General features: G+C 34.9%; 1 protein-coding gene across 2 annotated transcripts; it reads right to left on the bottom strand.

Moving 5' to 3' along the window:
- Positions 1-3,708: 3,708 nt before the first annotated feature.
- LOC103485761 (vacuolar protein sorting-associated protein 9A-like) lies at positions 3,709-14,531 on the bottom strand. Of its 2 annotated transcripts, XM_051084499.1 has the most exons (6): positions 14,140-14,531; positions 10,202-10,365; positions 6,693-6,840; positions 6,151-6,321; positions 5,192-5,371; positions 3,709-4,896 (listed from the first exon to the last, which is right to left on the bottom strand). In XM_051084499.1, exons 2-6 carry the CDS (start codon positions 10,291-10,293, stop codon positions 4,069-4,071), a joined length of 1,419 nt encoding a protein of 472 aa, XP_050940456.1. In that variant the 5' UTR covers positions 10,294-10,365; positions 14,140-14,531; the 3' UTR covers positions 3,709-4,068. The 2 variants fall into 2 exon arrangements, with proteins under 2 accessions (XP_050940456.1, XP_050940457.1); XM_051084500.1 differs by lacking the exon at positions 10,202-10,365.
- Positions 14,532-15,461: the final 930 nt, after the last annotated feature.

Genomic DNA, 15,461 nt, shown 5'->3' with positions numbered 1-15,461 from the left:
TAAAGTACATAAACTTAAAAAATCTCTTTATGGTCTTAAACAAGCTCTTAAACAAGGGTATGAAAAAATTAATAATGTTTGATAAACAATGGGTTAAGGTAAATTCTTCAGATACATGTATTTGTTCAAAGTTGTCTGGAGCTGATGACATGTTGATCTTTGGAACAAACATGGAATTAATAAAAAATACCAAGTTTTTTTTTGTCATAACATTTTGAAATGAAAGACCTAAGAGAAGCAGACATAATTCTTGGTCTTAAGACTAGAAAAACTGAAAATGGTTTGTCCTTGTGTCAATCCCATTACATTGAGAAAATACTAAAGAAATTTGATTCTTTTGATGTTTCTCCAGTGAGAACTCTCTATAATGCTAGTAAACATCTTAAGAAGAATAAGGGCAATAGTGTGTCTCAACCTGAATATGCAAAGATCATAGGTAGTGTTATGTATTTAATAAACTACACTAGACCTGATATTGCATATGTTGTCAGTAGATTAAGTACATATACATATAATCCTGATAGATATCATTGGGATGCTTTAGGTCATTTGTTGAGATATCTTAAAGGAACAACAAATTAATGTTTGCACTTTAACAAATTCCCTTCGGTGTTAGAAGGATATAGTGACGTAAACTGGGTCACAAATAATGATGATAGAAGATGTGTACCATCATGAGGGACATTTGTACTAGTATCTATACATTGTGATTCACAAACTATCATAAGTATTGTCAAGAACAGTGTTTATAATGGCAAAAGAAGACACATACATCTTAGATATGCAGCTACGAAACAATTGCTAAAAGAATGAACTATTTTCCATAGAGTTTGCTCGATCTGAGAAGAACCTGGCTGATCCTTTAACCAAAGGACTAACTAAAAAAGTGGTTCTAGATTCCTCAGTAAACATGGGTCTAAAGCCCTTCTGTGATCCATAACACTTGATATTAGGTGGTCTGTGATAGACTTGATGGTCCATAGTCTCTTACTGGATGGTTTGTTACGATAGACTTAATGGTCCATAGCTCATTGTGTGGATAGTCCTTAAATGGACTTGATGAGTGATACTAAAACCTTTTGAATGGTCCATGATTTGTATGGATAATGATGAAAGTCTTCATAGCTCTTTTTGAATGGTTCATTTTGATAGACTTGATGAAGCACATAACATGATAGCTAATGAAGGTGTGACCATCTTTTATGAAAGAGTTTAAAGGTCTTTTTCTAAAGTTTTCACAGTGACCTGAGATTCCTTGCATAGTCATAAGCGCAAATCTATATTGCATAAACAAACCAAAATTAGGAATAAAGTGCGTTGTGAGGGTCAACAAATGTTATTGAAAGTTCAAGATGTAATTCACTCTCTTTAACAAGGTTGTTTGCCTTACTTCACTACACATCAATTCAAATCTTTAGATATTGATGTTTAAGCTTAATATCCTATCTTAACTCAAAACATAATTGTCAAAATTTTATTCTTATTTGTCTATCTGGTAACTTTGCTGCTACGGTCATTTGTAGGAGATTGTTGGAAATGACCGTGGGCCTAAGCCCATTTTAGCATCAGTTTTAGACTTCTTCAAAGACAGCTTCTTACCATCAATTTCGATTAGATCTTCAGTGTCAACCAAGTCACTGCTTAGGCCGCATATGGATCGTTGACGCATGCCACCTTTTTAGGCATTACAGTTTGGGACCTTCACTATAAGTTCATCTTCTCAACCGTTTTATATCCTTCTCTATTTCCATAATCCTTAAAGATTGTTCTGAGCATTATTTGGTTTGTTTCTATTTTTTATTCCAATGAGTGCACGTCTCTATAGGGGAGGTGTGTTAACCTTAGGGAGCAACCGACAACACGATTGACACCTTGGTAGGCCATAATTGCTTTCAGGGCAATGGTTCATCACGACACATCAATTTATTTGACCTCGACATTCTAATATTCTTTTCAACAAAATCCAAGTCTAAGAAAGTTCATACATTGAACGTTCTTCCACCAGATGAATCTCTTAACTAGATTGCAAATGGATTATTTTTTCTTCGGCGAAATTGATGGGTTTCTTGAAAGAAAGCAAAGAGTAGTCAAATATAGCTCTCCCAAGTAAGAACATAAACATTAAAATCTTGTTTGTTAACCATTAAAATTTTTGTTTTTGTTTTTAAAAATTAATCTTATTTTCTATCGAAGTCTTATAATGATTTACATATTTCTTAAATATAATGTATGAATATTTGAATTCTTAGCCAAAACTCAAAAAATAAGAACATCTTTTTAAAAGCTATTTTATTTAGCTTTTCAATTTTGCCTTGGTTTTTTCAACCATCGAGGGGTGTAAATGGGTTAGGTTGGGTTGGAGGATATTCCCAACCCAAACCATATTTTTGAGTTAGTTGGGTTGGCAACCGAATAACCCAAATAGTATTCCAATCCAATCCCACCCAACCCTTAAAATATGGGTTGGATTGAGTTGTTGGGTTGAGAGGGAGATGGTGAACGTTGGAGATTGAGAAAGAGAGGGTGAACACCGAATATGAGAGGCCGAGATGAGAGGAAGAGTTGAATGAAATGAGGATGAGGCGTAAGCCTATGACCTACTTTTTTTTCCATTCACTAAATTAATAATAATAAATTAATAATATAAATATAAATATATAAACATAAATATATATTATTAATTCAAGTTGGGTTGATTCGAACTTTTCAACCTTCTACCCAACCCAAGAAAAATTTTAAAAAATAAAATAAAATAGTCCAACCAAACCCAACTCGAATTTTAGACTAATCCTGGGTTGGGGTAGTCCGGGTTATTCGGGTTATTGGATTACTCTTACACCCCTAACCATTGATAGACTATAAATAACAAAAAATATTAGAGGCAAAAGTAGTTTCTATAAACTTAATTTTCAAAAACAATAGTAACCAAATGAAACTTATATTGATGAGAAAACGGTAAATAAGGAGGTTGATTGAAGTAGTGAGAAAAATATGCATGGAGAAGAAATGAGAAGCAATGATGTAATCAAAAGCCCCAAAATCGTGGATTTTCAGAAATTGTCACAAATGTCACTTCGATAATAGGCCATCATACAAAATATTCTCATAGTTCAACTCAAGTAAAGTCATTATACAAAATTCCTCAAAATATGGATTGGATTGAATTATCGGATTGAGAATGAGATAGTGAACCCCGAAGAGCGAGGAGACAGTGAACTCTCAAAATAGAACATACAAAATTCCACAAAAACTAACCACACTAGTCTCATAGTTCAACTCAGGTAAAACCAATACAAAATTCCTCAAAATATGGATTGGATTGGATTATCAGGTTGAGAAGGAGATTGTGAACCCCAAAGATTGAGGAGACAGTAAACTCTCAAAATAGGACGTACAAAATTCCCCAAAACTAACCATACTACTCTCATAGTTCAACTCAGGTAAAGCCAATTCTATCCAAAATATGTTCAATTTCATAGGCCAGTTTGATAATATTACCTCTCGAAGACTAAATATACTGTTAAGAAAGGTTTTAATTTCATAGGAAGCCAATAATTTTTCACCTTTCTTAAGAAAGGTTCAAACATTTGAAAGGTTAGTAAAATTACAAAAACAAGGGCATGATTTTTGAAAGTACAGTTAGAAAGCTTATATCAAAATAAAGCAACTCAGTGTGTTGTTTATAAGATATATTTTCATAGTACATGGTTTAATTAAAAAATGATCAATGTATATTGATATGAAGTCCAAGTCTTTTCAATCTATAAATTTATTGATATGCTCCCGAATGAAATTGCTACAATGTTACAAGTGGAGAAAAATAGAGATATACTTGTTGAAACATGGGAAGAATTTTTGAGTCTGATAGCCATCAGTATGTCTTCGTGGAGGTGATCTGATTTACTGGCCGTTGCCGGATCCAAAATCAGGGCTAAATTTCCTTGGTTGACGTCTAATGCTATTACTCATCATCTACGTAAAACATCATATTCTCCTCACATGATCTCTTTGCTGATGGGCAGAAATTTGAGGAAGATAATCAGACTGAAAAAAAAAATGTTGAAGGTGCTAGGATTGAGACATTTCGTTGTTTCCTTCATGTTGAGGTAGTACTACCTTGTCTAACCCCGATCCAACATTTTCTTCTCCAAACAGCGATGTTCCATCTGGACCATCAATTAACCTATGTCCCTCTCCAGCGGACTCATCATTTGATGTCATATCTCTAACATCTTCAGGTTCTTTGAAAGACTCGTGATGATGTTGGGAATACATTTCAGAATTTGAATAGGATGATAACTCAGTTGTAAGACCCAGCCCTCTAGAAAGGGAAACATACTTGAAAACAAGTTGTTTATATTGACTAAGAAGCTCTTCTACATCTTTAAATGTAAGATCCCCAACTTGGGAAAACAAATATGGATAATCTCGCAATGCTTGCCTTCCTCCTGTCTGATCGTTTAAAAGAATAGTCGCTCCCTTATTTTCCAAATCTGAGAGGGATGGAACTTCCATTACTGTTGATTGATCTTTGGCATGTGGTGCCTCAGTTCTAGGCTTCCCTTCAGTGGGTTTAGGTCTAACTTGAGATTCAACAGAAGCTTGAGAACTGGTTTCTACAAGTTCTGAATAATGGCCTACCCCTTCATCCAAGTTATTTTTGTTAGAAATAGCTTCAACATCACTAGAGAGCCCAGATAGGAGTGCTCGAGCAGATTCCATGTTTTTTTCAAACTCAATTTCTTCCATTGAGAGGGCCTTTGCATCAATGTTTGAGATAAATGACTCGGCAGAGAGTATATTTGTGAAAAAATATGCTGCTTCTCCAGTTAATCGGGATTGACCCCTGTATCGTTGTATATACAATAAATTTGAGTGCAGTTGTGGAGGGTTTGCCTACAAGAGATTGTGCATGAAAAACAAATTTATGAGCATGATGTGATAAGTTTCTATATTTTATACAACAATAGCTATCTTCTAAGATATGAAACAAATAATTTTGTAGTATATAAGACGGACTTTTCATTTTAATGCCAAATAGAGATGGCTAGAGTTTGCTGATGTTCAATAAAAAAACCACAATATCAAATGCAGACACGTAAGGATACATGCTATAGTGCCAAAGAGCATCACGAGTAATCACATCATCAGATACAAAAAACTGACATTAAATAATAATTTTAAACATCACCTTTATAATAACATAAATGAGGACAGGAAGGAATTCATCAGCCCCCGGAGGATTCTCATTTGAAGCAATAGAAGCATTAAATAGCAAGTTACTGATGACCTTACAACAACTGAGAAGACACACAAGCTTATCTCTTGGAGCTTTGTGCATGTTAATCTTCAGGAGTTCCTTCTGAGCAAGCTGTCAATAAAACGTAAACATGTAGGTGAGACTTGTATTAATGACCTGCAAAGATTCAGATGGTGGAAAATTCCACATACTAAAATGTCAGGTATGACCTAATCCAAAAAAGAGAGTTTAATTGTTAAAGACAATATGTGTTCAAAAATTGAATTAAAGATATTCTTTTATCAGAGTGAAGAGTAAGAACAAGCCTGTGTGGAAGAAACGTCATTCATCGTTCCATAAAAAGAATGTCTCAAAAAGCTTTGTATTTCATCGTCTTTCTCCCACCACTTCCTCATGGAAGATATAAAATATAACTCGAGAATTTTCCCGAACCTAGGGGGCTTTCATAATCATTCTAAGTAAATATACATTAAAATATAACGTTCGTGTAAAATTCTTTTATTTTCATTATAGATAAGCATCAACTGATCCGAGAGTTGGTTCTCTAACAATTCCAAGTACACTTTGGCATTACCAAAGAATAGGGAAGCAATAAAGATATAGAAAAATTACTTGTGTGACATTTTTGAACTATACTAAAATATCCAAATAAAATATGCAAACGTTTAATAGATGATATGCTGAGGAGAAAAAATTCTAGAAATTTCAGTTAAATTCGCTGGATAGAGTATCACTTGATGAAAAATTATTGTGCTGGCAAAATGTATCGAAAGAACTTCAAAGTATGATTTATGTGCAAATAAAGAATCAGACGGATCTAAAGTTTAAGAAAGAGGAGATCAAAATTGCAAAAACTATATGAAAATAACTTGACTTTAACCTTTACTCACCAACCATGATGTTTCATTTTGGAAATTTGGTTTGATATCCAAATTTTCTGGCCTAATGAACTGTTGAATCAATGCCATTTTTTCAGAAAGTTGTTCGTCTATTTTGACATCATCTGCAAGTGAAGCATAGACACGAGAAAATAACTTTGTCATGACATACTTCTCCAATCCCTGTATTTAATAGACAGTGGTGGATTAGAAAAGAGAATAAATGTTCGAAATAATAAATCACTTAAGCAGCAAATACTTTGCACATAAATCCTGTGCTATTGCAAATTGACATAATAGCTGATCCCTTTAGAAAGACTTGATCCCTTTAGAAAGATAACTTGCAAGTTTTCTCAAAAATATGCACAAAGATCCGGGTTTTGTTAATATCATTAATTATGTTAAGTTTGTCAAATATATGCACATGGGAACAGTAAGTGCCTTTGCTCATTTACAGGTAGGTTTGTTTTATTACTATATTTAACAATATTAATTGTATTATACACGCTGAAAATTAATTATTTGCTTCATATGCTCAAAAGTAGTGAACTCACCTCACCAGCACTTTCCAGCTCTTCTTCCGAGCAACCAGACCAAAGTGGATGAGCTCTAAAAGCTCCCTCCATTTTGGCAAAGAATTCTTGGACAGAAGCACTATCCCTTTCAGGATCGGGAGCATTATTCGAAAATGACACAATAAAGCTGCCAGTATAAAGTTTTCAGCCAAAATTTAATACATATGTACCTTAATTTTCAAACTCAACAATCAATATCCTCACACATGCTAAAGACTTGTCTCTAGAGAAAAAAATCAACGTTAGTAATTACTGCCAAACTCTTTCAATATACAGTAACAAACAATATCGATCTAAAACTTGGAAAATTGAAGCATCCTCATAGATACACATCCATGCATCATGCATTTATATATTAGGCATACAAATCGAGCCTCCCAAGTTTGAGATTGAAATGCCCAAACTAAATAGTCCAAAGTACTATGTAGTAAGTCACTTAAGGTATCAAATATTATACTATCTCAACTCTCAAGGAGGTGATATTAAGTGGCCTTCAACTAAATAACAAATTATTTATATCCAATGCCTTAACCAATACGTCTTTTTGAAGGTTGTCTTGTGCATAACAATAAAACTAAACTCTGTCACTAGGAACTAATGACAAGCTAGAAAGCAGAGACACCGACATGACAACACGCCAATTTAAAAAAAAGTAGGACAAGACATGTTGGTTATACATTATTTTCTTATTAAGAAAATTAAGCATACGTCCAGCATATAAACATATTGTCAAATATTCCATTTAAAAATATCAAAATAACAAGTTAAACACCATAAAATTCATGAATTTATGCATGAAGGTTTGGACATGAATGTTTGGTGTGAACGTTTGGGCATGGAGGTTTGGGCGTGGAGAAATGAGGGATATCGTTGCTGTGGGAGGTCTGTTTTTGAGGAAAAGAAAAGGACAGAGTCATAATAACCCTAAAATGTGGGGTTGATGCGTCTTTGGGCTGGGCGTTTGGGCAAATGTTAGTTTTAATTATTTTATTTCCAAGTGTACAGGTTTCGTGTCCGAGCCAAGTCCCAGCCATGTCCGAAATTAAAAGAGTAATAATAAAATAATCAACACACCAGCGGGTGTGTTTGACACCTTTCGAGGAGTGTCGGTCCTTCTTAGACGATAAGTTCTTTTCTTTTAGAGATTTGGAAATGCTAATCCATTTCCTACCAAGAGTATGTGTTCAAAATTTCCATTAATGAGTGTTTTTCTCCTTCTAGAAGAAAATGAAGAGATTGGCTTGTTAGGATCCCACATTTCCCATCTAACAATCACATACAAAAGAACACAAAGAGTCACAAGGAACACTAAAATAAAGAATTATATGGAAATATAGTGATGATATGCTATAATATCATAAGAACAAGCTAACAATCCCACAAAATTCTCCACTCTTCCTTTCAGCCCTCGTCTTATATTTAAAACAAAAAATCCTAACAAACTTACTTACTAATTACTATTTTGTCCCTTCTAATAACCTGATGGAACTCCTTCTGGTAATCAATTACAATCTCTCTTTATTGAAAGTAATTCTAAACTTGTGTTGAATTCCATCATAATCTTCCCATGTTGCCTCATTTCGAGACAATCCTTTCCATTTGATCAGCACATCCCATCCAACAATCTTATTCTTCATGTGTCCATAAACTTCTGCTGGGTCAACTCTCCATTCATGGTTCTCGATCAGATAGGGCGTTTCTATTGATTCTATTTGATGTTCCCCTCCACTGTAGCCTTTAAGATTGGCTTCGTTTCAGATGATTTTCCGATTTTTAGTGAGCGAGGCCAATAGCATCATTTCGGCTATACCGACCGGTCTACAAAACTCGACCTCGACCTTAATCCACGGTACAAGCCCATTCATAAATGTTTCCTCAATTACCTGATCTGGTAAATCTAATACAGGCGCCATCAATTTATCGAATTGATTACGATATTCCTCCACGCTTGATTCTTGCCGGATTCTTAGGAACTGCCCGCAAATCAATCCTTCCCTTACTGATCGAAATCGTATGAGTAATCGTTCTTTTAAATCCAACCAATTCTTGAAATTGTCTCGTTCTTCCTGCGCTCTATACCAATTCATGGCTGGTCCTTCGAAACTGATTGTCGCCACGGTCATCTTCTCCGAATCTGTTAGCTTATGGATCTGAAAATATCGATCTGCATGAAATAACCATGCATCTGGATCTTCACCATTAAACACTGGCATCTCAACGTTTTTGAACTTACTTCGATCATTGTTTTTCTCTTCACCATCTTTTTCATTTCCGTTCACCTCAGATTAGTTCTGCCATTTTTGTTTTCATTTTGCTTGATGATCCTTCTGATTTGTGTGTTATTGACTGTTCTTTCATCATTTCTTCGATATACTTCAAGATTAATTGTTGCTGATGTTGAATTTGTTCATTCTGAGAATCTATTTTCTCTATTTTCTCTAAGTGTTTCGTGATTTTCGCTTCAAGTATCGGTATTCTTTGTAACTCGGTTTGGATGTTGATAATCTCTTGCTCAATGGCTTCAAATCTCTCTACGGTTTTCTTCGCCATTTTTCTTTTCTTGTCCAGGATTGAACCGCTCTGATACCAATGTGATGGAACTCCTCCTGGTAATCAATTACAATCTCTTTATTGAAAGTAATTCTCAATTACAAGTAATGATCCTCTCTCTAGATTATTCTGTCTTCCAAGAATTAACCAAAGACTTCCTCATAAGACTTTTCCTGCCTATTCACTGGACTTCTATAGCTATTTATAATGCACATATTCAACTACTTTAACAGATTTCCTAACTAACTTTCTAACTATTTTTGTAACAAACTTCTATAACAGCCTAACTATTTATTTGGTTGTTTAGGCTAACTAACTTGCTATCTATTTCTTTCCTCTATGGCTATACTGATGTATTATAGGTATCTATTTCTTTCCTCTAGGGCTGTAGTGATGAATTATAGGAGGTGGTGGTCTATCATAACCATACTAATATTCTACTAATAATCCTATTATTTCTATAACCTTCCATGGATCTAGCTTTCATGGGCAGGAATTTGAATCTAACAAAATTAATGCCAACTAAAACGAAAAGCCCAAACGAGGAGATCGTCACCACTCTCTGGTGAAAACTTCATCAAATTAAGTATATTTATCTCAAATGTTAAAATAATATCATCAACTTTACTAGTTCAGCTCGCACAAAAACACTACTTTAGAAGTCCAATTTTACTTCATTCACTGATAAAATGAAAACTGCGTGAATTTTCTTTTAAAAAAAACATCTAATTAAAACATACTAAAGAAAACAAATAAAAAAAATTTGATAGCAAGAAACTCGAAGTTCAACCAAAGGACTGAGAGAAGGAACAATGAGGAAGCATTGCATTTAACATGTAAAGAAACCAAATAAAACTTGAAGGAAAGATATAACACTAATTGAAGTCAATTAATATCCTATAGTGTGCTTGTATCAGTGGTATAGGAAGCAAATTAACCTTTTAATGGACTTGACAAAATCTGAGGCAGATGGTTGACGCATGCGCTCAAGAAAATCGTGCAGACCCAAGAACACGTCAGTGTTCTCCATTCCCCACCAAGTGCCTAAATACCTTGAGTGAAATTCCTGCTCACTTCCAGTAGAAGACCTCTGAGCTCGAGTCTGAGCATGATTAATAGTGAATTGATGTAAATTTTTAGCTAGATGGTGAAGACAACCACAAGCAAGCAACTTGAAACACCCCAAATTTCAATACAAAAATAAAATACACTGCCAAAAGTTACATTTTAACTAACTCTACCATCTATAAAGCTTTAGAAAAAATTAATAGCATAACTACATAACCACAACATTATGTACTTGAAAAACACTTGATAAACAGTTTAACCACAGATGTAATCAAGAAAACTATTATTTTAAACACTTTCCAATCAGATTCAAAGAAACTTTCCTAAATTCAAATCCGTAACATAACTAACGAACTCAAGCTAAAGTCAATCCCAAACCAATCTTTGAAACAAAAAAACCCAACTAAAGTGTGCGGCGCAGTTCCGAAAGGGGAGTCTTGAGGAGTCCTGTTGAAGAAGAACTTGATAAAAGGATTATTTTAGCTAAGTTCAAGGCGTTTTGCAGAAGAAGTTGCGTTTTAAGGAAAGGCGACTTCGGGTGAAAGTTTGCGATAGTGAAGTAGGCATTCTGTTGGAAGAGAAGTTAGGTGTTCTATTGCGATAACCCAAAGTGAAGTTAAGAAAAAGGAGTTGGCGTTTGTAGCCTAACGCGAGAAGAAAAGGGTGGTGAGGAAGAGTTTAGCTTCCCGAGACGATAAGGTTAGCATCTCAAAGGAATGTCTAATCTCAAGTTAACAGTTGGCTACTCGTTGAGCTTAGATTGGCTGCATAACCCAACAAGCAGTAAGACGACACGTGTAAAGTTATAAGTAGGAACTGGTGGGTAAAGAGAGTTTTGACAGTGATTAACCGAACCAAAGGATTAGTATAAATAGGACCAACAGGATCAAAGAAAGAGTGATTATTTAGAGAAGTTGTCGAGGAAGAGCTAAGAATTAAGTTGTTGTTGAAGAAGCTAGGCGAAAAGAGGAAGTGAGCTAGGTGCCCGGAAAGGAAGGAAACTAAGTATTTTGTGAGTTACCTTCTTAAGTAAAATAAGTGTTTTTGCGAGTGACTTTCGTAAACTAGGTATTCTTGTAAGAGTGATCTTAAAAAATAAAGGAAGTATTTTGTGAATATTTTCTTAAAGAAGTGTGTTTGAAAGTATTCTTTTTGAATTTGTGGTTATGCATAATGCATCGTGTATATCTATGTATTGTTGTGTTGCTGTTGATGTTGTTGATTGAAAAGAGAAAAACTACCAATTTCTATGTGATGATTGTGACGCTTGTGTGCATGTAAACCATTGGCCTTATTCTTATCAAGTGAGCAACTATTATGTGGTGTGCACATAATGTGTAATGGCGTCGTGTGGATGACTGTACAACGAGAAGTGAATCAAGAAAGTTCTTGAACACTGTGGATAGAGTGAACATCACAGTAGTCTAAACGCAGGGTGCTGGCAAGAGTGAATCCCAGTAGCCTTGGCGTACGGAACGTTTTATGTTCTTGGTGAAAAAGAATAAGACACTAATGTGAGATTCATATGATTTATGAAATGAGGCATTGTGCTCCTGCATTTATAAAATGAAAATAAATTTATGTGATTGTATGGTATTCCCCAAAAAGGTATTCCTAAAAAGCTTTACTCATTAAGTATTAGACTTATGTGTTAAGTTTCCCTTCCCCAGGTGCCAAGCATTAAGGCCAAGTAAAGAGAGGTAAGATGAGTTGCCATGTGTGGAAGCTGAGTGAGCAAGTTGTGCTCTTTTACCTTATATTTCCTTGTAATAAGAGAGAAATTACACTCCTGAACACCTTGAACGCCGAGGGCTGCATCATAGTTCTATGAAGGCAGGGCTAGGTGTTCAAGTTTAAGATTTCCCTTTGTACTAAGAAAATAAGGAAAGTGTAATCGTAAAGTGTTGGTCTAAGTAATAAAAGATGTTGTGTTTATGTATTTTTCTACTACATTATTCTGTGTGCATTGCTGAATGGATAAGAGATTAAGAAGGGCTAAGTTAAGCGAGTTTCTAATGAGTTATTAAAGTTATTTTCCGCTGCGTTGAGTTGAGGTCTCTTGAGTCCAAGGTTGAAGCTTCACGTTAGACTAGTAAGAGAAGTTGTTCCTCTTACTAGGCATTCGGCATTTATCACGCAGAGTGATACGCATTGAATGCCTAGGCGGCACGCCCCCATCAAGTCGCATGAAGTGACTTTTAGGGTGGGGCGTGATATAAAGTCTATTAAAACCACCCAATTCAAGGGCAAACACAACAAACTTAGATCTAAAACATACTTTCGACTACCAAAGTTCTTAAGTAGAATAAACATTTGGAAAAGAGTCGAAAGAAACAAAACAAGCCTAATGGTCAATCTTTCTCAAGCTTTCTCTTTAGCATCACCAAAGTCGCAAGACTTGTCAACACCTACAACATAGGGGCCCACCCAATACATAAAATGGTCACAAGTACACATGCAAAATACACATGCTCACCATACATGAAAAGTAAACACCAGTTACAACATGTTAACTCATCATATAATTCATATCAAAATCTTAATCAAGCTTCTCGAATTTGCTCAATACATAAATTTTTAACAAAACTTTTTGAAACTAAATCCTTTAACATATAGACCCCAACTAATTGTGTCCAGGGACAACAAAATTAGATGTCGGCTCCAACTGACTTTTATCTAGGGCCATCAAGTCCGTCAACCCCACTGACAAATCCATGGCCACTAACAGTCTCTATCAGCCCCAAATGATTTATCCAAGGCCACTGACACTCTCTGTTGGCCGCAACTGATTTTATCCAAGGCTATCTACCTCTTCAATGGCCCCAACTGATTTCATCAAAGGACGTCGACATTCTAAAAAATTCTAATACTTTTCTTTCTAAACTTATTGCACCAACACCATCACCAACCCTAGCTAAAACAACAAGGTCAGATGCTACTCTAAACATGCTTTATGCCAAAACCACATAAAACAAAATTATGCTTTCATCATTAAACATATATACATGTTCAAGCATCTCCACAAACATGCTTATATTCACAAAGACATAGAATAGCATTTCGGCGTATTATACATTATAAAATCAACACAATGAACGCATAATGGCATTTCAATGTATTATACACTATAAAATCGACACAAGTAGTATCCAGGTGTCCCCAACCAAATCAGAACACATCACAATTTCAAGATCACATACATAAGGTATAGTTATTCATAATAGGAATAAATCACACATCATGCTTTCACACAAGCAACCAAACCCAACATATAGAATTCCACATATCTAAGTGTTTTAAAGCACTTCTACACAAATCAAAGACCTCCTGTAATAAATAAAATAAAAAAACATGGTTCCAAGGTGAGCACTTAGTTCAAAACATAATTCAAAGACTCAAAAAGTGTTAGGAGTGGGTGATCTTAGCCAAAGCAACCTTAGATCTCAATCTGAAGACTTCGAATCAAATTTAAACTAGAAATGGAGAGTACCCAAGAGTTCTAAACTAATTTATAGCACCTTAATTTAATTCAAAAGGGTCTAAATAGTTCTGTGATGCCTAAAACTCGCTGATACCGACTTCAACCCTCGCATAAAAGAGTTCGAATAATTCCAAACTAATCCAAATCTACAGATACGAGACAACATAAAGAACCTTAAACTAGTTAAAAAGGAGTGTTCAACCCACTAAATTTTCACCTGAAACAACTCGAAGGCTAGCTGTTTCGTGTCCTAACACGCTTAAAACTACATATTTGAAACCGGGTAACTCAAATCTAACGCCAAATAAGAATGAGTAAGAGTCAAACCTTTTCGAAAGGTAAGAAAAGAAACGTTGATGTCAGAGTGTTTGGGTCGTGCAGGTTTCTGAGACCAAGTTCCGGAAGTTGCCAAACGTCGTGGGTTTGCCGATGGTCGCAGTCGGCTAAAGAGGTTTGGTGGGTTTCGCTTCGTGGGTCACTCCGGTCGCAAGAGAGAAGATGAAGCTCGCGTCGTTGATACCGTGTAAGGAGTCACTGTCGCAAAATGTGGCCTCGCCGGAGAAAGAAAAGAGAAGAAGAGCAGCGCACCGAGCGAAGGAAAAGGTGAACGCGTGGGAGGAGCTGATGCGGGGTGAAAACGCAGGGGAGGGGAGAGAGAGGGACTAGGTTTTCTAATCATTTGTTTTTCTTATTTTCTTCTTTTCCTTCCAAGCAAATGACTAAAAAATAATGAGCGGACTTTACTAGAGTTTCTTTTTTAATATTCTAGTTTAAATGTACGTTAATTTTCGTATATATAACAAAATACTAAAATATTTATAGTTCATCTAATAAAATAAACAACCAAAATTTGCCTGGTCGCTTTTAAATTTTAGGGACTTTGATTTCTTCCTTTTTCATTTTTATCTTCTTCACAACGTCGATCTCTCCTTCTTCTTCCTTATCTTCTTCCTCTTCTTCTGCAATTTCTTTTTATATTTTTTTGAAATCATGATCATTGTTCTACAATTATTATTATTATTCTTTTTCATTATACTTCTACTATTATTATCTTTGTTTACAATTAAACATCAATTTTGTATTGTTTTCTTTGAATGTGTCATGAATAGAATGAACTACATGATTGTTTACTATAGGACTTTTCAAAACCATCGTTTATCATGAACTATACAATCGTGTATCATAAACTACACGGTCGTGTATCATGATCTACATGATTGTTTACTAACTCATAAACATATATTTGAGGAAATCGTCTATACTCAAAGCTCAAATCACTGGAAAATTTGCTTTAACAATCATTTTGTCACCCATATATCTAAGGGATCATTCTTTATTGGCCAGTAGGCTTCCCCAATTTCTTCTCATTCTGAAACATAGCATAATGGTTTCTATTATTCCTTAGAACTTAGAAGTCCTAAAAATAGCTTGTGCCTTAAGGTTCAATTGTTAGGTTTTATGTTCTAAAACTCTGTAGATAATAAATGTAATTCATTAACCGTTATTAATTAATAATAAAGGGTTATTATCGTAATTCCAATAAATGTTAGTAATATTTTTATTTTTTTTAATAACCTAAATTTAATAAACTAACCGAAGATATAAAAGCTCTTTGCAGCGGAAGAATTTAAGCAGAACCATTAACTCAA

This window comes from Cucumis melo, chromosome 5, assembly GCF_025177605.1.
Source record: "Cucumis melo cultivar AY chromosome 5, USDA_Cmelo_AY_1.0, whole genome shotgun sequence".
In the NCBI taxonomy this organism is placed as follows: Eukaryota; Viridiplantae; Streptophyta; class Magnoliopsida; order Cucurbitales; family Cucurbitaceae; genus Cucumis; species Cucumis melo.
Note: the sequence above shows the minus strand (reverse complement) of the source record. Positions and strands in the feature narration are given on the sequence as shown.

Coding starts and splice junctions, on each gene's coding strand:
- LOC103485761 (XM_051084499.1), bottom strand. CDS start 10,293: ATGGAGAACACTGACGTGTTCTTGGGTCTGCACGATTTTCTTGAGCGC. Junction 6,322..6,692: donor AGCTGGAAAGTGCTGGTGAG/GTGAGTTCACTA, acceptor TATTAAATACAG/GGATTGGAGAAGTATGTCAT. Junction 5,372..6,150: donor AAAATGAAACATCATGGTTG/GTGAGTAAAGGT, acceptor TTTTATTGACAG/CTTGCTCAGAAGGAACTCCT.